General features: G+C 39.3%; 1 protein-coding gene across 1 annotated transcript in view; it reads right to left on the bottom strand.

Moving 5' to 3' along the window:
- Positions 1 to 332: 332 nt before the first annotated feature.
- Positions 333 to 27,677, bottom strand: part of nsmfa (NMDA receptor synaptonuclear signaling and neuronal migration factor a) — a 43,208-nt gene continuing 15,863 nt past the window's right edge. Inside the window, exons 5-15 of the mRNA XM_079656715.1 lie at positions 26,183 to 26,251; positions 21,684 to 21,736; positions 19,844 to 19,924; positions 13,433 to 13,563; positions 10,752 to 10,835; positions 10,619 to 10,652; positions 9,748 to 9,818; positions 9,471 to 9,550; positions 6,609 to 6,711; positions 2,488 to 2,563; positions 333 to 1,389 (exon numbers count right to left, since the gene is read on the bottom strand). Of these exons, the coding sequence (XP_079512841.1) occupies positions 1,292 to 1,389; positions 2,488 to 2,563; positions 6,609 to 6,711; positions 9,471 to 9,550; positions 9,748 to 9,818; positions 10,619 to 10,652; positions 10,752 to 10,835; positions 13,433 to 13,563; positions 19,844 to 19,924; positions 21,684 to 21,736; positions 26,183 to 26,251 (880 nt within the window). The 3' untranslated portion in view covers positions 333 to 1,291. The remainder of the gene's footprint in view (positions 1,390 to 2,487; positions 2,564 to 6,608; positions 6,712 to 9,470; positions 9,551 to 9,747; positions 9,819 to 10,618; positions 10,653 to 10,751; positions 10,836 to 13,432; positions 13,564 to 19,843; positions 19,925 to 21,683; positions 21,737 to 26,182; positions 26,252 to 27,677) is intronic.

The raw sequence follows: 27,677 nt of genomic DNA, 5'->3' as shown, positions 1-27,677 counted from the left end.
AGCTTAAACCCCTGGCAGATCAGTTTAATTCAGAGAACTCCGGTCCTCAGACTGGATCTCAGCCCAGTGATATACGAGGTGGCGGAGACACGTTTGCCTGCCATTAAGATATGCCAAGAGTGTTTGGCAGATAGTGAGAGCAGCTGGCTCGGCTGACAGGGGCCGACTAAGTGGCTCGGACCTTCTGCAGAAGAGTAGCAGGGATCAATAGGGCGACTCCTCCACTGCAGTGGCAGGAGCTCTTGGATGGCTGTTACATCCCTCTTGACATCATGAACCATGCTAGACTGTATTTGCGTATGTGTGTGACGGGAAGAGAGAGAAATGGCAAGTGAAGGTGATGAACATTTTTGCTTTAACAGAAGAGCAGAAAGAGAAATACACACAACATCTTCATGTTTTTTTTACATGGAAAATACTCCCACACACACTCTCACAAAATCAGCACTTTTTTTTCTACTTTTTTTTTTTTTTTAAACCAAAACATGAAGCTCAATTCCTCAAACTGAAGATACATTTCCAGAGAGGTAATACATTCATTCCAAGCAATGGTGATGACGATTACAATATCTTGATAGAATGGACCAACAGATGAAGTACTTCATGGCTAAAACCTGAGTTATTCCAAAGTATTTCCATATGAAACTGCACAACAATGCACATCAAAAATAAATGATGCATCATTATTCTCATATAGAGTATTATTTGCATGACTAAAGCTATGCTAATATATTCATGTGGTATATACACACATCGACACATGGATTATTTATGTATATGTATGTCTCGGGGTCTGAGAGGTCCAGTCTAATCACAGAACCACATTATTGCAGAATGAGATTTTGCTGAAGCCCATAAGCCTCAGAAAATGTCTTTTTGCGATAGAGGGGTGACTAAAATGAGCTTTTTTTATGAATAGATTTTTTGTTTCTCCTTTGCCTTCAAGATGCAAATGGAGTTGGTGACTAAGACTTGGACAGCCCAGTTTTCTCTGATCTTTCCTCATTTTTTTTCTTTTGTGTATTTTTTCGGCCCTTTTTGTTAGTCTTTGATCCTTACTCTGAAAATGAGGAGGAGCTGAGGCACAGCATAATTGATTTTGTCTTCAGCCTCCTCAATCCTGCCTGCCTTCACATCCTCCTCTTCTCCCAGTCCTCTCCAGGATGAAAGCAGGTATGAGTGTTTAAATGTGTCGGGTCGAGCGCTATAGTTGAGCAAATGTTCAGTCATTGGATCGCTTTTGGACGGGTTCCTGGGGGGCTCTGCTGCGCCCATTATCCAGGTTTTTTCGTCACAAAAATTCCTCATAGTCCAAGAGTTTGGAGTGCTGGCGGGTCTTCCAGAGCCGGTAGAGGCGGAAGTCGAAGTACAGCTCAATCAGCTCTTTGCCTTGATTGGTAAACGAGACGGGAACATCATTATTCAACCATTAAGAGAGCAGAATATCACTTTTTTGTTTTACCATTTTCCATATAATTTCACTAAGACCTCAAAGTCCTTGTCATGGATTTTCTTGGTCAACCTATTTTAAAAGTAGTTGTGTGTTTTCTAATCCTGATAAGTTGGTTATTTTATAATGGTTTGGGTTCAAAGTTTGCACTGAAATCCCATGAGAGAAAGGATCATTTGCATTCATGGAAATTGTTGTTGCTGAATCCAATTACTCCAAAACTTTTTTTACAAGACCAAGAGTATTTTTAAATTGATATCTCACATATTTCTTTACTTTATCTCAACAACATTTGAATTATTACTCGTATTAAAATAGTCCTATCATGTCTTGAAATGATTTTGTCCTGCACACAAAATGGTGTCCCACAGATCTTGCTAAATGTAGCTTTAGAACTGAAAAAACAACAACCATGATATTTTGACTATACTGTTAGGAGGATCATTTATTATTTTAACATATTTGTTTCTAATATTAAGACATTGGGATAGTATTCATTGCAGATGGGTTACAACATTGAAGATGTTAATTAATTACTACGTTTCTGAAAATATCCTATAGGATTTTGAAAGGTCAAAAAATCCATGACATAAACTTGGATGTCCGGAACTGACCCTTTCCCTAATCTAAACTAAGATCAGTGCGTGCCCAACTAACTATAACCATACAAACATGTATCATGCTTCAGTTGCTATGGACAGCTAGCCTTTGCAAATACATACAATATCAACACTTTGCATCTGTCCAGATATATTAAAGAGCATTTCTTAATATTGATAAGAAACCAAATTCTGGTGGCAATAAGGTTGGTGGTCGTCGTTGTGAATAATTGAGTTTGAAGTCTATGTCTTGGATCTTTTGCATTTTCAAACGTCTTATCAAAGCATGTTCATGTTTTTGAAAAATGGAGAAGCTGTTTGAGTAAATTCCTCCTCTACATGTTAATGATAGACAGCGATTTGTCTTTCATACACGCATCATGTGTGTATTCGTTTGACTGTTTGATGTGTGTGTCGGGGTGTTTTGTTCATACCCACCCTGAGCAGACAGCTCCAGCGGCGACCCGAACTCGACAGAATAAGGCCTCATCAGATTCTTCAGTTTCTGAAACAGCTGTTGGGACGAGATAAGGAAGCAAACAGCAATTAATCCCACTGGGAAGCCTGCATCTTCATACACAACACACACTCAGACACAAACATAACAACACACTCAAGAACGGCTATGAATCCTGCTCATTACCGCCAAAGAGACGTGCACATTCTCGAGCAGGTAACAAGGAGGTATCAACTGCAAAAAAGCATAACCGCTGTGCAGAATTCTGATTCTGCTTTTCCGTGAAACAGCAGAGCTTCTAAAAGGTTACAGAAGCACCTCATTATCCTATTCATGTTTAGGAAGAAATTAAACGAAAATATTCAAATCAAAGCTTGAACTTATCTGTAAATTAGAGTGTTTTTCCCTAAACCACAATATTAAATGCAGCATTTAAAAAATGAATGGAGGACACTGACTGCTTCCTGCTATTCAGATGTGAGAATTTGTAGATTTTTCTCAGTGTCGATGAAATATTCTGGAACTGTTGGAACAAGCATATAAAGACTTTGATGGCAATATAATATGTTTTCCTTATTCAGTCAAATAAATCAATTGCAGCCCTAATTACATAATGACAGTTTGATTGGAGCATTACAGTGATTTGGGGTTTCTCAGTAATCTATTCTGGAGTTTCTCACAGACACGTGCACATTAAAAATTGAAGCTGACTGATTTCTTGCTCCAATTTGTTCACATGGAATACCCCTCTGTCAAAGAGATCAAAGGGCCACATGCGCTTTTCTTCTTCACTTTGTGATGTCAGAATGGAGGTGACGATGAAAAGAGCAGCTTTCATTCCTCCGTGTTTGCAGTCCTTTGAAAAAGTTAAAAGAAGATGGCTTCATGCCAGATGTGGCGGAAAGAATGTTTGGGGAGACGCAGGAGGTGTGCCGAGTCTGTAGTGCAGAGAGCTGGAGGCAAAAAACAAATATCTCATGCACTTCGAGGGGGGGGGGGATGCCGCTTGACGCTGCAGTGGATTGCCGTGGCCATTGGAGACTTGGCGATAGAGTGAGGATTACTTCCTGCATGGAGTGTAATGCGCCGGAAAATATATATTGTGAATACCCATTTGATAGATAGATATTTCTTACATTTGTTGCTGTTTTTTAGTGTTATGTTTGCTTTTCATGCAAGAAATGTTGTTGTGCTTGGACCCTATTAATGTTGGGTTGTTTCCTTTCTGTCCTCTGAGGCTATTGATGCCAAGACTGAGGCAGAATTTGTGCTGACGAAACAACATGCTTAAACAACTCTGAATGAGAAAAGTAGGTCAGACTGCCTGGCTGACCTGTTCCCCTGCTGCTCTGCTGCTCCAGCCTATATGTTTTCATCCTCAACGCTGTGTCTCAAAACTGACAAGCCCTAAGTGCTTTGGTGTTAGAAACTGAAAAGCAGCCTGCTCCACATTTCACAGAGTTATAACTGTGGTTTTCTTTTTTACTGCAGAGCAGAAGCATTTCACCCCTCCCCTAATATCAGCAAATTGGAGCTCCTTTGAATGTTCAGAACTGTGGCAAATGTTCATTTCTTAGATTAAATGACATTCATATCAATGAAAGAACCCCAGAACAAGACAATATTATATTGGAGATGATTATTATTACAAAATCAGCTCTTGCTGTAATGAACAGGCTAGACCCCTTTGGTATTTGCTGAGTCATTTGTATTAATCATAAATAAACTAATATGTTTTCAAACAGGGAGGGGGTAGTTTAATTTACTTCTCTATTAAAGTCAGCCGAGACTATTATGCCTTCATGTCTGTATTAACAGCATAAGCTTAATACATATCAATTGTTATAGCCAATCAAGAAGCACAACTGCAGATACAGTGACATGCAGCATGTGAATATACAGCGAGTGAGTGTGTGTGAAATTGCAGTATGTTACTTGAGACCTCCTCTCAAGCATCTTGAGCACATCATGTGTGTTTAAGATAACCTCTTAGTTATTATTTAAGTCATGTACAGCGACGTGGTGTTTGCAAGCCATTGGTTTATGCTGTCTGTAGTTCATCATTTGGCATTGATCCTTCCTGTTTCAAAATGAATAAAACGGGGACCCAATCTGACTCCATTTATGCTTTGGCAGATAGAGCGGCTGGGAGTGATGTTCTCTGTTGATGATGGGCTTTTCTATGGCTGTTTATATGATTAAGAAAGTAAAGAAAATACGAAATGTTAGAGAAAAACGATATAGGACCAAAAGATATTTGAGAAGTTTAAAGACTTTCTTGGAGTTTGGATGCTGTTTTAGCACATCAAATGAACTGTGTACTAAAGTGACCACACTTTTCCCCATATAGTGTATAATGGAGAACACGTTTGATTAAAAACACTTGTTATAGGGTCTCTCGTAAAATCACTTTGTAATTGTATGAGTGTACTCTAGGGAGGTATAAACAAATACTCATCAACTGTAGTTTAGATGACATTTAGCCTCCAGCGTGAGAAAATATCACTTTGAGATCTTGGGACCAAGCTTTGAGTGAAATATGAATCCCACCAATATTGTTGTTTTGGAATTGAAGCTCTGTTGAGGCAGGTGCCTGTGTTTGTCTGCAGGGGGGGAGATGTCACTCTGCACACTGTACTGCAGACTTCCAGTCTCTCCATCTACCCAAGAGAGACCCACTTTATATAACAAAGTATTTTGGCAGACATGACTGGAACAGACAGCTAGGTCAGACAAACCCCGCTGGCTATGTCGTTCCTCTGTGTGTCTGCCAGTTTGTTTGTCTGCTTTGATTTCGATTTTTTGGGTTGTGTCTTATTGTTTGTTCCTGTCAGGTAGAGAGAGGTGCATCATTACTCAGCCTGTGTGCTTCATCCAGTGACATCACACAGAGTGAGGTAATAGTCCCACATGTTGAGGAAGAAAGAGCTAGAAACGGAGGCAGCCGGGATGAACGTGTGGTGATTATCAGACTAACGCGACGCTATGAAAAGAAATATGAAAGCACAGGGCAGCAGACAGAAAAACTAGCGGGGGAGAACAAAGCGAGGCACGAGCGAGCACAAGGAAGCACTCACTTTAATGATAGGAGACAAAACGTCTTTACACCTCGGGCAGGCTAATTTATTAAATCAGTTTGCGTGGCACATAAATCTGACGTTTTGAACACGTAAATCAACAGAGACCTTGTTATGAATGAATTGCCAGATCTACTCTACCTGGGCCACGGTGTGTACAGGAAGGAAGTAATGAATTGTTGGGAATCAGATTTCACCGCTGTTGAACATTGTCTGCCTGTATCCTCCAGAGAAACTGTGTTTACATTCTTTCATTCAATGTGGGATAAAGGTGTCTCACTAAATATGTGATTACTTTACAAAGTCATTTTGTTTACCACATTCCAGCAATGTGATAAAAGTGAAGACAATTGGTATTGCAACTGGCTTGCATGTGCATTACTGAGAAATAATTAAATGAGAAACCACAGTGTCCTTCATTTAGCTTTCTTTGAACAAACACAAACAGCCTTAGCCGACCTTAGTACTTGCGGGCTTTATGTAATATCTACATAGACCTGCCATGTTGTTATAGTTTCGATGCGCTATGCATTAGCTTCAGAAGATAACTGCTATGCCACTTGCAAAGCTACTGCAACTTAAACACTGGAGCAAAACCAGTCCATAGCTGACATATGTGTTAATTTTTAAATGACATTAGTATCTTCTGTGAAATACTCTTTGCTTGAGTGTAGCGATGTTATCATAATTGTAAGATTACAGTGTTATTTGGACAAAATAAATGTCCTAATATAAATATAGCTTTTGGACTTTTTGTTTGTCAAAATCTAGTTGCATCTTTTCATAAATGTAATGACTCTTTTTGTACTATTACTGACTTTTATATATTTTCATTTTAGGGAATTAATTTGACCACTAAAATTGTGAACTCAAAATGGTATTATGGCGACACCAAATGTCACCATCTTTTCTGTGAACTAAACGTCCTCTGGCCTGACATGTAATTAGGGTAAAGTAGAGCTTCTGTGTTATAGGTTGTGAGAGTGTGTGTGATGGTGTGTCTTCTTGCGTCAGCCTCTGTTTACCTTCTCTCCGTTAGGGTTGCCCAGGACGTAGCATCCCATTATGTGGATGAGGTTGGGTTCTGGGTTGACTTTACTCATGAATCGACTAAGCCTCCTCCAGAATCTGAACAAAAACAAAGACTTCAGTTATCACTCTTACCAACAGTTCCCATGGAATTAAATGCAAAAAATGACCTTTAAAAAAAGATTAGCTCGTGTCAAAGCACATCGTTGGTGATTAACCACTTGATTTTGCAAAGAACAGGAGGTTGTGTTTTATATCTCTAAACCATCAACTATTCAAAGATGCCCCCCCCAGGAGAAACGGTCTGAAAGATTCTCAATTGTTCATGAATGACAAACAATTGAAGGTTGAATCATCCCAGTGGAACAGCTTCGATTTAAGTCAAGTGGAAGAGCAGAAATATTATTTATATTCTGAAAATGGAGAAAAGAGCATTTACATAAGTAATTTGTATCAGGATCTTCAATCATTTGAATGCCTAAAATGAGAGACTTCTCTAGGAGTGAGACAAAATACATTTTTATAGGATGGAGCCCTTTTTGTGATATTTGGTGGATTAGGACTCAATGAGAGGGCAGCTAAGGTATCTTAATGATAAATACCTCCCTACATGTTCTCACTCTGGCTTCTTGAGGTATGGGTCACTACTGCAGATAACTTGTTTTAATCTCTTATACTGTATGCATTCTCTCTCTCATGCCAATCACCTGCATGTCGTCTTCACCATATCTATAAACCACATTCTTGCCTTTTCTTTTGTCTGGCACCTCTACCTTCAGATAGCATACTTCTCCAGATATACCCAGCATCTCTCCTTTGCAAATGTCCAAACCATCTCAATCTGGCCTCTCACTTTGTCTCCAGACTGTTTAACCTGATCCGTCCCTCTAATATACTCGATCTTAATCCTGTCAGTCTGTCACAAGTTAGACACTTCTATTATTGTTTGTTTGGTGGCTCATCTAAACTCTCCTGTCATTTCAGATCCCGCCTTCCTCCAGGCCCTTGTAATCAGATCACTTCCCTCACCTGGTCTCCCCAGCCCTTCCCCTCACCTGTTACTCATTTCCTCATCACTCCACAGTATTTATACCACCTCACTATCACTTGTCCTTTGCCAGATTGTATTGTTGTTTCCGCCAAGCTCTCCAGTGAGTGTTGGTCTCTAGCCTAGATTTTTGTCCTGCCCGGTTTTTGATCCCTGCCTGCCTGTTTACGGATCTCGAGTTCCTGCCTGCTCCCTGTCTGGTTTTGGCTGCCTGTCTGACGGATTTCCTGGTTTTGACCCTGCCTGTCCCTGACCTGAATAAACTGAACATTGCTATACACTGGTTGTATCTGAGTCGTGCTATTGGGTTCTGATCTGTACCTGTGATCGTGACACAGTCCTCGTCGATTCCAAACCAAAAATCATAGCATCTTCAACTCTGCCACCTCCCGATTAGGGCTGAACGATTCATCGATTTTAAATCGAAATCGTGATTTGAAATTATGCAATTATCAAATCGCAAAGCCTGCTTTTTTAAAAAGTGTTTTTGTTCTTCTTGTGTGTCAGTCATCCATACCAACAGAAGTGCTGTGCTCCACATGTACCAGTCACTGTTAACCAATCAGAAGTGGCCCATGATAGAAGGTGATAGACAGATTGATCCAATCACCTGCCAAGTGTTTTTGAAATAAATGGCTTCCAATGGAGCTTTCAAATGGTTTGGTGAAACAAACCATCTGAGTCAGGTTAGTAATGCTCCATCACATGTTTCTATTACAGGGTGAATCTTAAACTGAAGCTTGACTTTAAAGCAACCCAACGGAAGTTTCATGTAAGTTTAGTTCTTTCACTCGTAGCTCGGGCTGCGGGGGTGCTAGAGACGGGAGCACGTGGATGCGACCTTCCTAGCCGGAGATATGGCCTCATTTTACAATAAACTTCCGTTGGGTCGCTTAAAAACAAATATCGCAAATCGAATCGCAATATCTGTCAGAAAAATCGCAATTTGATTATTTCCCCAAATCGTGCAGCCCTACTCCAGATGTGCCTGCTGTCTGCTCTCCGGGGAATCCCTCCACCTCTTTGCGCTGTCCCTAACCTGCTCCTTCTTCTCACAACAGATCACGATGTCATCCATGAACATCGTCCACAGAGACTGCTGCCTGATCTCCTCCGTCAGCCATCACCATTGTAAGCAAGTAAGGGCTCAGTGCTGATGCTTGATGTAGTCCCACCTCCACCTTGAAATCATCTGTCACTTCTCTACTGCACAGCTCACCATTGTCGCACTACCTTTGCACATATCGTGCTCCAGTCTTACAAACTTCTCTGCTCCTCTTGAGTTCTCTTTCGGAGCCTTCTCATATGCTTTCTCTAAGTCCACAAGGAGACCATAGAAATCATGCTGACCTCTACTGATCTTCCCCTTTAACCTTCTTGAATCGATCATAGCTTAAGTCGTGCCCTTTCCTGCTTGCAACCATACTGATGTTCATTGGTCATCACCTCGCCTCTAAACATAACTTCTACAACAGCTTGACACAACGCGATCCGCTTGCTGATCAACTTCAAACCTCTGTAATTACATCTGTTCTAGTAAATGGCTTTGTTTAGTTTTTGAATGTCTTGTAAGGTATCATCACATGTCAGTGCTTGGGCATTGGAAGGAACGGTGTTAGCTAAAGCCAAAGCAAAGGACAGAATGGAGTTGAACACAAATCACCTCAGAGTAGAAAGCTAAAGTCACAAAGCAAAAATGTCACCTTGGTGGCTCCCACTTTAAAATGCTAGCCCACAAATGTAAAATAGCTCTCAGCAAAGCGTATCAGAGATGGAGAGAAAATGTTATATAAACCCAGTGGTAACTTACTGGCTCATGTCGTCTTCCTTTTCAACCTTCGCAAAAGTTGCCACTTTATTCTTCAGCAAATACAGGTGACCAGGTCCTCCCTAACACACACACACAAGAATGAAACAAATTACATACCATCACAACTAGTAGTTTTCTTGATTTATATATAAAAATGGTACCTATTACTTGTCAGTGCACTGCATGAATGTACACATAACCCCATTTATCACAAATGAATGTAACATTTTACAGGAAATACCGTATTACTTTTATTTAGTGTCTACATGTTCCTTACCTGACAAAAGATGAGCATCCTCCAGAACTTGCTTCCTCTCCTGTAAGCTGTGAGCTTCTTCTCTATTTCCTCTGGGAGAGAGAAACACAGGTTGTATTGATGTGAATAACAGTGACAGATAGCATAACGAATACGAAAAAAGACAAGTAACAATGTACAGTGAGAGAGGGAGAAATGTTAAGTCAAAGGAAACCTCTAGAAGGGTGGGTTCAAGTACAGTAAGACATCACAGACACTAATGGAATATATGAATTCAACAGTGTTTCAACAGCAAAAAACAGGTCAATAAAAGACAGAAAAATGGAAACATGAAATCTATAGGCTACATGTGAATTATTCATTAACAGCCTCGAGAATCCATTTAAAAAAACATGTTTCGGTATCGTTGCAGCATGTCAGCTGATTCTAAACGAACAGAGCAATTGAGCCACATCTGAGCAAGTTTAAAAGAGATTTATAGCAGGCGAAGTTTAACCTGTAGCTGTTTAATTGACCTTTAACCCCTACAGAGTGAGTCAGAGTTCAGACTCCGCTCCTCAGGCAAACTGCTGCACGCTCAAGACTAAAGGCGATTGATTTTATAGACTGTTGGTCTTATAAATCTGCTGTGGCTCTATATTTTATAATAAGTGTGTTTTTGTAGTCCTTCAATGCATTCTCATGTGTATGAGACAACTTGATTTAGTTGGGCCCAAAATCATGCGATTGACAATTTCATATTTCATATTTTTCTGTTCTTAGTCATTTTATTATTAGATTATGTGATTTAAGTACATTATGTTATTCATTGTACTCACTGTTGGAATTACATGTTTATTGAATATTTTATTATAAAGGCAGACGCGAAGAGAAAACAAACATTTTTACTCACCCAAAATGTCATCAAAGGTTGCATGTTCATGGTCCTGAGGAAAAATAAATGAACACATATAGTTGTTTGTAAAAGGTGTATGCTTGGTATGTCCATATATTTTTAAGCACATGTCCGACTGTGTTTGACTCACATAGAGAATGGGGATGATGGACGGGTCGTCCCTGCGGATTATAGTGGGAACGTACTCCGCCTTCGGGACTTTAGAAGAGATCAGCTGAAGGTGAAGGAGACGAAGGGTGGATTAAGTAGGGTGTGAGAGAAGGAAAGATGGAGAAAATCAAGCATGGGTTCAGAGAAATGAGAGGAAAGGGGAAAGGAGCAAACTTCATCACTCTCATGCCTGCAGGGAATGTACAGCTCTATATATTATTCAGAGTGAGATGGTAGAGAATATATTAGGGGCGTTTCAAATAAATGTACCTTCCTAGGATTAAGCTCATTTTAACATATTTACCTAGCAGTGTGTAAGTAACCATTTCCTAAAACAGTTACTTTTATTGTGCCCAGTTTACAAGGGATATTTTTAAGATGCAACAAATACAGAACTTGCATTTTTACACAACATTCATAACAACTTAATAAATGATATTGATATCTGTGGCATTGAGGGACCTTCAACCATCAAACCCCTCATGTTTTTATTTCACAGTCAACACCATTTCATTTCAACTTTTTCTATCTGTTCTAAATAGATGGCTGCTTGTTTTTTGTTTGATTGATGTGAATATCTGTAAAATGTGCAACTTGAAAAAAATATATAATTTTTTTTTTTAAATCTTTAATACTTTTCTTATGCATGCTTTAGGTAACATTAAGCTGTCTTTGGCTCTTGTCTGCTGTAACAATGTAAATGTATCCCCTGTGGGAGTGGGACTAATAAAGGTATTCTGATTCTGATCGCAAAAACCAAGCCGATACTATGCTGCGTTCAAGGAGCTACGTGGAATTGGGGAAGGACAACGCTTGATTGCGGATATGTAATTTCACATTCTAGCACAGTTTATTGCGCTTATACCTTGATTGTTGCCAACTACGATGCTCAACAGCTCACTTAACGGAACTTTGACGCTGGTATCAGTTTTGTTTACCACCAATCACGGGAGTATTGTGTATAGAAAGTATTGAGTTGTATTTCTCTCGCTACCTAACATCCATGAAGGCAACATGACAGGGAGGCCTGTCACTCAGGATGCCAAACAAAACTACTCTTTGGAAAGCCCCGCCCGCCAAGCAACATCAGGGCCAAAAGTTTGAAAGCGAAAAAAAGATCTGAAAGTGAAAAACGATCTGAAGGTGAAAAGCAATGTGAAACCTGAAAAAACAAGATTTGAAACTGAAAAAATAATTGTTTTGAATCTGAAAATGAAAAAAATCTGCAACTGAAAAAAATAAGGATTCAAATATCAAAATATGTATGAAAATGAAATCTGAAAATACATTTAATTCAAAGAAATTGCTGAACTAAATCAAAAATAATATTCAACCTGAAAAATGATTTCAAATACTTATTTTTATTTTGAATAAATCATTGTATTTTTCAAAGTTCAGGATAAAAACTTGAACTTTCAAATAAATTGTATTTTTTTGAATGATCAAAACTTATGACCCTGAAATAGCTCCATAAATGTAAAGCACGTTTTGAAAATGTTGATTTATTTTCATTATTATTATTAGGGAAGTCTCCCAACTCGAAATTGGGGAGTGTGGGATTTGAATGTCACGAGCATATAAAAGGTAGAAAGGGTTAAACAACTAATGCTAGTGTGTAGCAATGTGGGGATTTTAGGAATCGATTTATTGCTGCCTTCAAATGGAACCTGTGAGCTCATGGTCGCAACGTGGGAAGTTGATTGGCTTGGTGTTCAAAGTGGTTACATTTTGAGCAGAGCACTGCCAGGCTAGGGTAACATGGATAGATGGTTAACATTACTGTTGGCATCAAGCCGAGCTCACAAGTGGTTAATGTAAGGCAGGACATATAAAGGCTTAGTGACAAAGAAAAAAAAAGATAAGAGCTTGGGAATATTAAACGTCCCCTATTATACTGTTTTTCTTCAATATATTATAGGTCTCAGATATATACAAACATGTCTCTGAAGTGTTTGGCTCCAAATACCAAACAGATCATTGTAGCATCCCATAATCCCCTCTGTTTTCAGCCCTGTTTCAAAATAGCTGATTCTCTGTCTGTTACTTTAGATGAAAATAAGGAGCCACTCCCCACGCCCCTCTGAGAGATATTTGGTGAAAAAGTACACAATGGTGCTCTAGGAGGAGATTCAGGTGATAAGGTGGGGGGGGGGGGGGGGGGGGGGTTACCTTGGTTGGTGATTGGCTAATGGTTACACAAGCCACAAAATCGTTATGACATCATAAAGTGGCCAAAATCTGATCAGTTCATTTTCAGACAGGTTTTTATATAAATGGATCAGGACAAAAAGAGAGCAAATATTTTTTCCTGAAACTTTCAGAATCTATTTACACAGAGGGGACACATGTTTATGTATACAAGACATGAACAAGTGGATTTTGCATAATACGGGACCTTTAACACTTTCCTCAAGAATCATTTGTTGATTGAAATTTGAATTCATCCACAGAAATGTTACTTCAATTGCTCCCACCATTTCTGAAAAGAGCAGCAGCATTGTCAGAACTTTGGGCTTTCATTAAGGTTGTAAATACAAGAGGGGGAATGTGGACCCTCCTTGCTCTTTTACTTTGATTTTGAACCTTTTAAAAGTTATTTCCCTTGTAAGTCTGCCAACTTTAAGTGTGATTCGAAATTGTTGTTAAATACTGATCTCTCACCATGATTTTGGGAGGTATAAAGTCGTCTCCTTCGCAGGCCAGCCGCTCCATCTCCCTCTCCTCCTCCCAGTCTAAATTATCATCTTGGCCTCCTTCATCTAAAGTACCACAGGATGCCTGCAGGTCTCCGCCTGGAAGAGAATAATACCACACCTGTGAGCAAGAACACTAAAGATAATAGGTTTTAGGTAGGAGTGTTCTTGAGAGGCAAGAAAGGTGACAGAGAAATAGAAGAAACTGGGAATGAAAGGACGTGTCCAGGAAGTGGAGAGGAGTGATTGCGGAGGAGAGGAAACAGGATGGAGTTGGTAATAATGGTGGGGACATAAAAGAATGACAGATGAAGTAAAAGATGAGACCACTGGCAGGAGGAGAAAGAGGAGGATCGTGAGTGAGCAGGACTTCAGCTAACAAGAAAAGAAACAACTAAGTTCAGAGGGCAGCACCTCTAGTAAGGAATGCAGTCGTATCGAAACGTGCTTCTTTTAAATGTTATCATAACGAGTTCACACTATATTTCTATTTAAATGTTGTAAAATGTAAAATTGTGCGAGACAGCTGTTGAATTATTTCCTAGAAGGAGATTTATTAAAGGTAGGGTAGGTAATTCACTTCAGAAACACTTTTTGTTATATTCCATGGAATGCTCTTAACATCCCAATAGCAATGAATACATTAAATGCTTTGACAATAAATACATACAAATATTTCATCTGTGCCATAGCGCTGTAAAAAGCACGACCAATCATCTGCCCCGGCCCGCGGCAGATAACTGGATGGCCTATCTGCATGTCAGCCTTCCATCTCGTGCACAAACTTATCTCATGCCCTCATTGGTTCAGTTCGTGTGTATTGGAGGAGGGGCTCTGTAAGGAAGTCTGAAGGAAAGGGCAGATTTTTTTTCGGTCGTGTACTCTCAAATTCTAGCGCACTCTAGCTGGTTTCTTCATTCTTACCTACCCAACCTTTAATGTGAGGTCAAACTCCTTACATTTTTATATTACCTAACATGAGGAGAGAATTTATCAACAGCATATATTTGTATTTTTCATAGAAGGCAGTTGAATTAAAGGTCCCATGACATGCTTTTCCGGTTATTACACGTCCCTTTGTGTGTTATGTAGCTTTTTCTGCATGTAAACGGTCTGCAGAGTCACAAACCCTCAAAGTAAACCCTGTAGCGAGTAAAACTCTAACACAGAAAAGGCCTGTCTATGCTGCCCCAGAAAGACTCGTTGGAGAATTTTCTTTTTTCCATTTTTGTTCTTCCTGGTCACAGTGACGTAACGACGACCAAATGGACCAATCAGTAGAGCTCCTCACACACACATACACACACACTCAGCTTTATCTTTTCTCAGCCGCGCTACACCGCGGAGTTTCGCCGAGACACACACTCACTCAGCCTTATCTTTTCTCAGGCTGTGTGTGTGTGTGTGTGTGTGTGTGTGTGTGTGTGTGTGTGTGTGTGTGTGTGTGTGTGTGTGTGTGTGTGTGTGTGTGTGTGTGTGTGTGTGTGTGTGTGTGTGTGTGTGTGTGTGTGTGTGTGTGTGTGTGTGTGTGTGTGTGTGTGTGTGTGTGTGTGTGTGTGTGTGTGTGTGTGTGTGTGTGTGTGTGTGTGTGTGTGTGTGTGTACACCAGGAAACGACACCAGTAATACAGCTCACACTGTCCGCTCCTCGAGCCTCAAAGGGCGGTGCAGCGAGCCCCGCAACGTCCCGCTAACACAACACCCAGAGCCCACGCAGCATTCTCATCTGTTTGTCATTACTGGTGTCATTTTGTGGTTGCTAACTAACGACATTGTAACACATAATCACTGATGTTCCGCTGGGGGGGGGGGGGTGGCAGGAGCTACCTCATTCACACCAACGGTGTTTCAGGGCCGGTTCGGAGCTGGAGCTTGAAAAGCACCGGGTTTTCCTGTTCACAGTGCAGCGGAGCAGCCTCTTAGCTCCGGAATCCTGTTCGTTTCAAGCACCAAAAACTTGTCCGGCCAGAGCAAAAGCACCGCATACGTCACGCTTACGTCGAGACGGGGGCAGAGACAGGATCAACTCCTGAACAACAACAAAAAGCCAGCGTTTTATGTAGTTTGTACACAACGATGGAGAAACTTAACAAGACTTTCAGTGTTTCTGCCATAGACTGTATATATAAAGGTTTCTACTCATGGTGAAGCAACGTGTCTGCGTATTAAGGTGGAACCTGAGCATTCACGTTGATCACCTCTCATTATAACTCATTATAAATCTATAAAACTATAAATATTAAACTTTACTTCACGTGTTCATTTGAGAACAGCTGTTACATACCTGGGTGAAGGTTACAGTTCATTTAAATTAAAGATACAACGTTACTCCACACTCATGGTTCAGTCCACCTTAAGAAATAAGACCGACCTCGGAAGCAGTTGTGTTTAAAAAAAAAACTTTATTGACACAAGTACACTTTTTTATAATAATATAATCTAAACAACAGAAATGACTCCGGAAAAGCTGCAGATAGAGCCATAAAAAATGAATGCAACTGATTTTATCCGCGCGGTTTGGCTTTATGAAGCAGGCACGCAAACGGTTACGTCATGACGCAAACGATGACGCAATGACGCATTACCCGTCGGACTCTGGTTGTTGTGAAAAGAGCCGGAGCTAAACCGAAGAACCGGTTCTGAACCTGAAAATCTCTAGCACGGAGCTTGAACCGGAGTTGCGTTGGTGTGAATGAGGTACAAAAAGCCGTTTAGGACAGAGAGTGAATACACATACTATACAGAGATGCTTTATGAAAAACCAATTTTTGGAACATTGAACAATGTAAATCTATTCTAGTAGACCTCAACAGTGGAATTATGATCAGTAGAAATGGCCATGTCATGGGACCTTTAATAACGATGCTCATAGACTGATTTGGACTCCACTGAGCACAGTGATCATATTTGTTACACCTGTGCTTCTCCTGCTATGACATTATTCTGATTGGTAACTGAAGATGTTATCTATGCTCTTGCCAAAAGCATCATTGAAAAACACAGTTATTTTACCACGCAAAGAACACAGGTTGTTTCTACTGCTGCCTTGATGAGTTAGTTTGTTTAAGTTATTGTGTGAATTTAGTGAATCTGAACTAACAGACAACCATACCAACAAATGAAATGATTGGAGCAGTAGAACAGCTGTTTTTGTTCAACAAGGTTTTAGCTTTAGCCTTGGCACAATCATGGCTGGATACAACAGCTGCCCCTCATTGTTGCAAATGGCTGTCTGAAAGCAAGGTGAAGCGTAGAAAATAGTCTAAATGTTGCCTATGCGCTTAAACAGATTCGGATCATTTTTCCGTGGGTCTATTTTAGGAACCTAAAATATGTTTTTGCTCGTGCCCCATTTGACATCAGTATTACATAGCTGGACAAAGTATTTTAATTTACTTATAGACATATAGATGCTTTCTTGATGTTCATAACCACTAAATAGACAGACCTACAGAGCAGGTGTTCGTTAAATCTGAGCTGTCAGTATTTCTTTGATCCGTGGATGGCTGATGTGATGCATGCAGTTTTGACTTAGTATTTATTTACAGTTTAACATTCTTAGGGTCAATGCATGCATAGTAAAAGTGTTGTTGCTGATAATTGCTATTTATATTCAAGTGCGATGTTCCATTGCTGTAGTTTAATTACAATGTGAGCACTACGTTTATGATTGTCATATATTTGTGTTATATATATTTGCTGCTCACAGTGTTGTCCTTGAGGTTTTTTATTAATAATACACATTTGTTTGTATTTAAGATTATAGAAAACAACTTCAAAATAGTAATTGGCCATTATGTTATATGAGGATATTTTGAAAACAAAAATATACTTTTATGCTTGTATCAGCCAATCAGTATCAGAATATCAGATATCAGATATTTATATATACAATATCAGAATCAGTTTCAGCCCAACTGTAGGCAATAGGTTTTGTGAAGCAGCTAATAAAGAACATTGTAGAGGTACCAAGAGGGAAATATCCTTCTCAAGAAAGTAAAGAATGAAAAAAGAGAAAATAACAAGCAAAATTGATGATTAATGTCTCTCCTCCAGAGAACAATACCTTTCCCTTAGGAAACAGGGAAGAATGAGGCATCAGCTGCACCATTAGACTGTCATCATGAGTTCATTTATCTTTCATCACACTCTAAAACACAGAAACACTGAAGATGGAAGGTGGAGAAAAACAGAAAACCACAGACACCAACATAGACAAACATCACCTTCAATCAGTGTGGGTTGAAACTTGCATTTATAAGCCATTTAGATACGCTTAGATACACTTGGACACACGTTCCTTGCCTTGACATTTGCACCAGCGGACACACTCGGACTGAGACACACATACTCCAGTTCGAAAGACATACTCACAGATAAAATGAGAGCATCACAAAGTTTAAGAAAGACCCACGGTCAAAGGGAGACAGATGGACAGGGTCAGAGTCAACAGCAGGGACAGTCAGTGTGTACGTGTGATGGAGGGTTGTCTGTGTAAGTGTCTTTGGATTTGTTATGTGTGTGTTAACTGTTCTTTCAAAACACGGAGCTGAGCTGTAAAACCGTGATGACAAAATGTCACCTTACAGTTTACTGTCAAATACCAAGTCCTGTTTGGACACACTTGATGAAAAGTGGCTTTAACCTTCAAGTACCTAAATCACCATTGAAAACACTGACAACCAGAATGGCTCCCGGAGAGTACAGACCTCTTCAATGGCAGTTGCCTTAAGTGAAAAAAAAATGTCTCCACCGTTTGATTCAGAACTACATAATAACTGGGTTCCCCTTAGGCCATAGTACTTCCTTCAACCAAGTTTAATGAAAATCGGGACAGTTGTTTTTCCACAATCCTGCTGACAAAGAAACCAACAAACCAAACCAAAAACATAATCTCCTTGACCCGGATAGAATCACATCGGCAGTTTTAGTCGGGCAATTATTTCACTGTTGAGTGTTTTGGGATTTTAAGATTTTACATTTGCTGAGGGAGGAAGTAAAAAAAGAAATAACTTTTGTGGTATCCTGAACATAAGAAAAGAAGTACAATTTGTTTTGCCTATTGATGCATACAAAATTAGGATTTTTCCTAATCTGGAAATATTTAAAAAAGGTTCATGTAGAATATACATTTGTACTTACTAAGCAGAGTGGGAAGTTACTAAATACATTTGCTCAAGTACTGTACTAATGTACCATTTTGAGATACTTGTACTTGACTCGAGTATTTCCATTTTATACTACTTTGTACTTCTACTCCAATACACTTCAAAGGTAAATCATGTACTTTTACTCCACTACTTTTATTTTGTTCCTTTTAGTTACTTTGCAGATTTGGATTAATGATGATAAATATAAACCACACTTAAATCCGACTTTAGTTAAACCTGGAGTAAATTCACAAGCTACCTGCAGTATACAGAGTCATTAAAACTAGCTGTACCTTTACCAGCTTTGAGAACATTTTAATGCGTCAATAATTATAATCAAAACAGATCATATACATTATTCTGAAATGGACCAATCTGCATCATGAGTTCTTTTATTTTTGGTAATTTAAGTTAATTTTGATGTTAATACTTTTATACTTTTACTTTTGAATGCAGGACTTTTAGTTGTGACAGAGTATCCCTACACTCTGGTACTTCTACTTTTACTCAACTACACAATCTGAATATTTCTCCCACCTCTGTTACTAAGTGCTATACTGTACTTTGCATTACTTTTGACAGCTGGACCATTATTTAAGACTAGAGATGATCTGGCCTCATTCCATCGGTCGGTTCATATATCAAAGTGCTGATTACCAAATCATTTTCAGAGCTGACAAATGCTGCTAAGTGGCTTTCAACAATGTATGAGCCACCTGTGTATGGAATAAATTAAGGACAAAAACACTGAGCAAGCACAAAGCGAATTGAAGTTGTAATCGATATGCCAGTTGTGATGTGAGGGCATGAAGGGTCATGGGCTATTATTAATAATAACTGCACACCTTTTACATTGTTTAAAATGCAGCAGCTGCAGCAGTTTTGGTGGATTATTAACACTTTAAAAGTACATGTCTGTATTTTGCACTCATTATAATATTTAGAGAAGGAGTGTGACTGAAGTAGTCTGGAATATTAAAAAAGGCCAGGTCTTAAAGGTGGAGGCCAGTTTTACATTTTTCATATCTCAGTGCATGCAGGGAATACAAACTGGTAACTTAACTATACGAGACGCAACAGACACTGGTTTACACACATGTAACACGTGATTTGGTTACTTCAGAGTTAAAGCCTGCTTCCAAGTGTTTAAATCGCACAATTTTTGCTCCACTGTGTGTGTGTGTCAGCGTCTGTGTGTAGATGAACGTGTGTTAGTACGTGTTAACTCACTGTCATGCTGAGAGTCATTCTTGACAGGGGTGGGGTCACTCCAGGAGCGGCTGAAACTCTTCGATCTACGCTCAGCGAATGCTAGTACAGGCGGGGAGAGATTGTCACACACACACCAGACACACGCACTGAACAACCCGCAAAATGACCTTTTTTCCCTACACACTCGCCACCTAAAACACATACGTGAACACACGGAAAAAGCTCACATATATTGTGTACATACGATGTCACCCCATCTCGGCACAAACAAACACCTGCATGTTTAAACACACATACACATACAATATGCTGACAGACTACAACACCATAAAAGATCCTGCTTCTTATCTTAAGGATGGATTTCAAAGTCTGCTTTTGTCTCCAAGATTTACTGAGCCTCGATAGAATCAGCTTTGCTTTGAAGAGTAATCACTGTGCTCTTGGAAAATGTGTAGACTATTTTAGAGTGTTTGACACGGTTAATCAATAGTGTCCCTCAAGGCGCCATTTAGCTGCTGACAACAATTTATTCTATTCAAGTACAACAATCTTTTCATTAAATAGAAACATTCATAAGGTCAACTTTAAGGCCTTTTTTTTTTAAAATGTTGATATTTCAGGGTTGCTTTTAGAAATAACTGTTTATCAAATCAAAACATGTTTTCCTGTTTTGTGACACAATAGCTCTTGACTAGACTTTAGATTTTTATCAAAACTAGATGATTCTGTGATGATTTCACTTAATCAGCATTGGGACCTTTTGGGACCAATTGCTCCAGGAGAAGTAGTTCCTCCTCACAGCAGGGTTGCGTCTTGAGATTTAGGATTAAATAAATGTGCAAAATGTAACACTGAGTTACAATCATAGGTGACACATTTGGGTTATAATTGGGTTCAGGCTTGTCTGCTAAAACATTTTTTTTTCGCATTACAAAATAATGGCCTTCACGCCTGACATCATCATAGGCCACTAGTCTGTAACACATTTCCATTGTGACCTATAACGATGGACAAGGAACATCTTGTTAACATTCATAGTGCTTTGACATTTGGCACATGTTTGGCACATGCTGTATAATCTTAGCACGTGTACTCTTCCTAAGTTACTTGTAATAATGATGCATCTTAATTTGACACAAATAAAAAAATAAGCAATGTTTGTATTTGCTGGAGCATAGATTTATAGTTGATTTTACTTTGTTCTTACCCATTTTATCTCCACCCATTTTATCTCCACCCATTTTATCTCCATTACATTTTTAAGATGGCTCCTAAAATGACACTCATACTGTTACTGAAGCCACATCTAATCCACATTTTTTCGACGTGTTTTCAATACGACACACACTCCTCCATTGTTACCATTCATCACTTCCGTATTTACCTTTAAAAAAATATATTTAGCATCTTTTTCTTTACAACAAACCGAACAAAGACCCGAAACATTGAAAGCGATGCAACAGGAAAGGACCACCAACACACTCGTATAGACAGGAGCAAGACTCATATTGCTGCATAATCAATACACACACACACACACACACACACACACACACACACACACACACACACACACACACACACACACACACACACACACACACACACACACACACACACACACACACACACACACACACACACACACACACACACACTGATAAACATATACTCCTCAAGTGATTCAATATTACGTTTTGTAATCCCAGTAAAAGCAGACGCGCTTTGGTGCCACACGCGTGCAATAAACACACCAGAAAACAAACAGAAAAACAGATGATGGCGAGGTGGAAAACACAACAGTCAGTTTGAGCAAACATATCAGCCACACACACAAACACACACATCTCTGACTCACTCTGTGCTTTCATCCTCCTGCTGCCCACCATCCGAAGATGCTTCCGGAAGTTCCTGTGGGTAGGGAAATGAAAACATGCGAGGGATAACAGAGGAAAGAGGAAGACCCAAAACGTAAAGAAGAGAAGGAGGAAAGAGGGCGGGAAACAACAAAGCCAGGGAAGACAAGTAGGAGAGTTTAGTGTTAAGCTTCTGTCTCTAGGTTAAAAAAGAGATAATTATAGGTAAATATACTCATTTTATTGTCACTGTGAGTGGAAAATACTTGTCACAGGAGCAGTGTGGGTGTAATGTACCACACGGCCAAAGCACCGCTGATTATCCTTTCAAAGTAAAGATTTAATGAGTCTCATTCACGTAACAGCCAAAAGGGAGACACTTTTCCAGTATTTTATAGGTTTCAATGCATCAGAGTGAGGTTATTTACTCAATATTTAAAATTATAATAATAATATATGCATAACTAAACATTTTTATAAAAACCACCCGGATTTTGTTATTAAAGGATGGCAACTTTTACGTATAAGGCAGGATGTTACACATTAAATACGTCCAGAAGATCCTTAAGACCCTATTACATGGTTTAAATATAATCATTGTTATAACAGATGAAAACTTAGACATATGCTGTTCTTTGCTGCTTCCAACAATCAAGCTAAATCCACATGCCTCTGCTCCATAATATAAAAGCACATTTATTAATCAGCATTATAATCCTCCATTAAACCCTGCCTGCAAGAGGCCAATGGTGATCCATCATCCTGAACAATACTCAGTATCTTTGTAAACCATATTCTTTTTAATTTACATAACTGATAGTTAAAATGTTTTATAAGCTGACGTATTTCTCATTACAAGTCCTGTGTCATAAACATGTTCACATCAGTGCTTGGAGACTGATTAACATTCACTTTAGGAAACCCTATTCTGTCAGAGACCGCTGACCGTGAATAACCTTAAATTACAATAACTGTTCTCCCACCATCTGTGAGTCAGACAATGGATTTGTCTATACACAACAGAATATCTGTGAAACATGTGCTAATGATTGCAGACTCTATTCCAGTCATTACAGGATCAAATGCCATTTTTATTACATCTGTGGTGTAAAGTAACCTGAGTGCACGAAGCCTGTTTCCCTCATTATTCAAATGTAGTCATAAAAATTGTTAACTTTTGCATCTCATTGAGGCTAATGAGTAAAGTTAATTCACCAAATTTGTAAAACAGTGCATTATTAACATTTTGAACCTTATCTTTCCAAAACGTACTTGTTGTCTTGGTCCGTTCCTTTATTCCTGTTTCTTCACACACTTTAATGAGAGGATATGTCAGACTATCAAATAAATGCTGTGTTGTAGCCGACCATATGCTACAAACTTGTGGAGTTACTTTCTCTTTTGTTTTCAATTTGCAAGGTTTACAGTAGCTACTTGCATTAGCTTCGTAAAAGTCAACCATAGTATTCATGTCTCCTAGCAACAATGAAACTCTCTGACTACACTGTATATTTGTAGTCTATACGTAATTAAATACAGAAGCTTTGCATTACCATGTTCCACTTGAAGTCCATTTTGTGTATTTAGTAAGAACAAAGCAATATGGTTTGTATAGTCGTCCCTATGACTGCCTGTCTCAGACCGACGCGATGTTCTATGCAAGAGTCCCAGCTTCCTGCCTCCCTCCCATGTCACATCTACACTCAGTTTCAGCACACCTAGCCAACAGTCTGCACTCAGGATTAATGATCTCAGCGTGTGGTTTTATGTATATGTGTGTCTGTGCGATAGTGGGTCCATGTTTATTATTCATAGTGGAGAAGCACATAAAAAAAAAGAAGCGACTTAAAAAGGAAAAATAAATACTTTGTCCTTGGTTTACCCCCATAAAAATGTCAGCAAACCAACAGTAAACTCGCTACACCAAACGATGCATTTCCCTTCTCATTTAATGTACTAACACAAATCAAATCATGGTTGACAGACAGGAGAGATCACTTCTGCTTGCACTTTGAGATCTTTAACACACTGATACACACACTCTCCTGTGCTGAAACCTCAGCTGCCCACAATGAGAGGTGTGGACACGGATAATGAGATTTAGAGTGAAAGAGAGTGTAATGTGAGAGAAACCGTGGCCTCCTCCATTTCCAACTTAAGACAATCTGACAGGTGCTGCCACCCTCTTCTTCAGCTCTTTCTGTGATGCTCTATAACTTTCCATGACTCCTTTCCCATCCACATATTTGCCTACATTTTCAGATTTTGCTTCAATTTGACTCTCTTCTGCCTGTTCCACCTTCTCCATATCTTTATTTGAACAAGAATGATGATCACACCTGCATTATTTCTCACGTTATTTTCCCTCCTTTTCTACCTTACTGTACAAGCCATTCCTCTTTTCTTTCACTCCCAAAGACTATCCTGTATGTGTCTTACTCTTAATAAAAACAGAGCTTTCTCCCAGTTTCTTTGATAGTATTTGCCTAAGGTTTGATCAAATTGTCAAAAATATTTTAACTATTAAGTACTCCATATGCGGTATATTATTGGATTATGATAATTAATGCATGAATGTGAGCTAAGGCTCATTTTAACTTCTACATAATGCTGGATAGCTTTCACCATAATGCATCCAAATGTATAAGTTCAGTACATTTTGTAATATGAGTACAGTATTCAACTCCTATAAGTATATGGATGGAACAATATTAATTTGGGATTCGAACCACACTGACTATAAATTGATACGTTGACATTTGTTGGTATTCCAGTTATAGTACCATTTTAAGATTTTAACAGCATATTTGTATGATTACTGGTATAACATCGTAGATCACATTGACTGGCCCGGGGAATCGTGGCTTTAAATTCTCCTTTCCTCCTATGTGTGTGCATTAGAAGTATAGACTCACTAAAGTGCCTGAAATGTGTACTCAGTAAAGTCAGACTTTAGAAAATTCTGGGAAAAGAACTGATTTAATTGTGTAGTGATGGTAATGCAAGATGAAAAAGAAAGTGAACCCCTCACATCAAAGACACCAGGTGTAATCTACTCTCCCATTGTGGAAAAAAAAGCACTCTCAGAGTACAGGGGCTGAATTAGAGCAATACTGAAATGGCTCTTTCCTTTGTGCATTGATGTTGTTATAACTATGGTTCAAATGATCGGCTATGTGGGGATGAGGATCTTGACAGAGGCCCTGCCTGCTGTATGAGAGTAATCATTTCTGCTCTGCTTTGTGGCTTTAGGGCACATCTTTACTAAACTAATGCAGGAAGATTTAAAAACACTTTCACATGTCAAAGGTTTTTTTTATCCACACTGATGTTTTAAAGCTTTTTCTAAACTTTGCCAACCAGATTGAAATACGGAAATGCTTCCATTTTTACCCTTCGGCTGTACATCATATGAAAAGAATATAATATGATATAAAAGAAGCTTTCAGTCATATTAAGTGTTTTTTTGTTAAAGGGAAATAGGGCTGAAGAAAAAAGTGCTTCACCGAGTCAGGAATACAACACTGAAATGTCAGAGCTCATAAGTTTCCCTTTATTCAGTTTAAGATGGCTTCCTGTTTGATCTGCTTTTAGTGGTCAAATACTCAGCTTAGTGAAAACAAAAGAGAAAAAGGAAATACTTAAACATACTATTTTACAATTTTACTGCCGTGGTTGAATGTGGCATTATTGGATTATACAAATTGAAGTAATGGTTTCTGTTGGATGGCGGACAATTTTTCCCGTGGTATTTTATGCAACTTTTCTGTTTTCTGCTTTTACCCCCATTTTCAAATCACACATTTTGATGAAAAAACACCAATGTCAGTGAACTGACACTGCAGATGGATGACACTGAGTGAGATGTTAAAGGAATTGAGATGCGCGGTCACACATTCGCCATCTGTCTCCGTGTGAAGGAGCATCTGGGTGGGGCAGTTTCTGAACTTGTTGCTGATGACACTACTCCTGCAAGTGTTACATAATCTCACTCCACATTTAAAAAAAAACTTTTGGAGTGATTCTAATTCACCCATTTCTGTTAGGGTGTTAAATAAATGTTTCGGTAGAATGCTGCGGTCTCATTCAAACTTGTATGGTGTTGGAGCAGGGATGGTTTTGAATTCTGAAGTATATTGAACGAATGACTCTAATGTCATACAAAAGTCTTACTACCAATGCAATTAATCTAGGTGTGGCTGAGTAGCATTCACACTATGAGAAGATTTGCCAGAGTTTTTTCAAACCATTCAAACAGAATGTACCAGTTTTTTCAGAGACCAAAAATGCAGGGGTGGCAGTACAATTCCAGCCTAGAAATGTGGGCACTCTAGCAGGGCACTCAGAGGATCCTTTTGAAAGCTGACGTCCTCACCTTCCAATGCCACGTAGTGAATCTTTGGCTTAGTCAGATTAGAGGCAGCTGTAAATAAGCGACAACGGAACTATAGCCAGAAACAAGCCAACAGCAAAGCAAACCCTGGCAGGGGCCGCTTCGTACCTCTGGATGACTTCTGCAGAATCCTGCTCCCTCTCTCTCCTTTTTCTCTGCACAAATCCCCGGAAAGTCCTGCCGGGACGTGGCACAGTATTAAAGGGATGAGAGAGCGAGAATGCTGGCGTAGCAAGGGGTAGGACAGAGCAGGGGGAGGGGGGGGGGGGGGATCTGGTGCCAGGGCTTTTAGCGGCAGGGTTTATTTGGCTGCAAACAGGAAGCTGTTGTTGGTAGGCAGCAGCTAGCTTGGAGTATGAAGACCAGAGAGTCAAATCACATCACTGTTCAAATCTTATTTTCTATTCACCCCTGCAACAACTGTGCCAGTCTGCATGTGGTATAATCCATCTGAGACGCTGGTCTGGTGACCTCATGTGGCTTTTCAGAGGTGCCTTATGAGATATATGTTTTTTTTCTGAATTGTAGGATTCCTACTACTTTTGCAGAATCAGTCATGGATACTTGTGGTGTATCCTCATGCAGTTTAAAAATAATCTTGAGAGTGTAATTCTGCCACTGAAGGCCTTTGGGCTTAAGTAACAGCTCAACTCGAAAATAGAGCACATTCTCCATTGCTGTGAAGTTAATACTTCATATTCACGACAGTTATGTTGTTGTGTAAGTCTTGTGTCCTTTCATATCAAAACTTTTTGAATAGAAAAAAGTGCAGAAAGGGACACCACCTTATGTGTCAAAGTACAAACATGGTGTGAAATGCATCACTGTTGATGTGTGATTATGTCTTAATAATCGCACTTATTGTTGTTCAGATGTAACCCAACAATCGTGTGAAGCTGATTAAAATGTTTCCATGGCAGAAAGAGAGAGATAGAGCATCTCTGACCATGCTACATTTAATTGACCGACTCTGGGTATGTAGTGGAAAGTAGCTTATAAAATCCACCAAAGAACAAAATGTTCTTTAAAAGGTCAAGGCTGCCATTGTTCTTATTTTCTTAACAGGCAACAAATCCTATAAAAAGACCAAAACCAAGAATGCATTAGTCACCCTGTCAATACTTTCTGACTCCCCTGCCAGTCTGTGGCTCTCAACTGCAAGCCCAGTCGTATACATTGGCATACATCTTGAATAAAATATAGGATTTTGTAGTTTTCAGCGAACCTTACTCAAACAGGAGTAAATAAATGGTGCCACTGGTACAAAAAGCAACAGGATGGCTTGTTACAACTTACTTCAAATGAGCTACACTATGTCTGTTCATCGTAATAGCTCAGGAGGAGTGGTTATCCACCAATCAGAAGGTCAGTGGTTCAATCCCTCGCTGCAAATCTTCACATTTTGAATAAATCCTCAAAATGTCCTTTGAGCTAGCAGCAGGAGGTTAGCTTGGTCAACATACAAAGAACTTGAAAGCATTTGAAAGCAGCTCGGTTAGTTAGGTTTAGTAAGGTGAGATGTGTTTGCAGCAGGGGTTGTGCAGTATGAAATGTGAAGAACTAGTCTTAGTTTATTCATGGGAAACTACACTATTCCTCTTGT

Source organism: Notothenia rossii, assembly GCF_949606895.1.
Source record: "Notothenia rossii genome assembly, chromosome: 11".
Lineage (NCBI taxonomy): Eukaryota > Metazoa > Chordata > Actinopteri > Perciformes > Nototheniidae > Notothenia > Notothenia rossii.
Note: the sequence above shows the minus strand (reverse complement) of the source record. Positions and strands in the feature narration are given on the sequence as shown.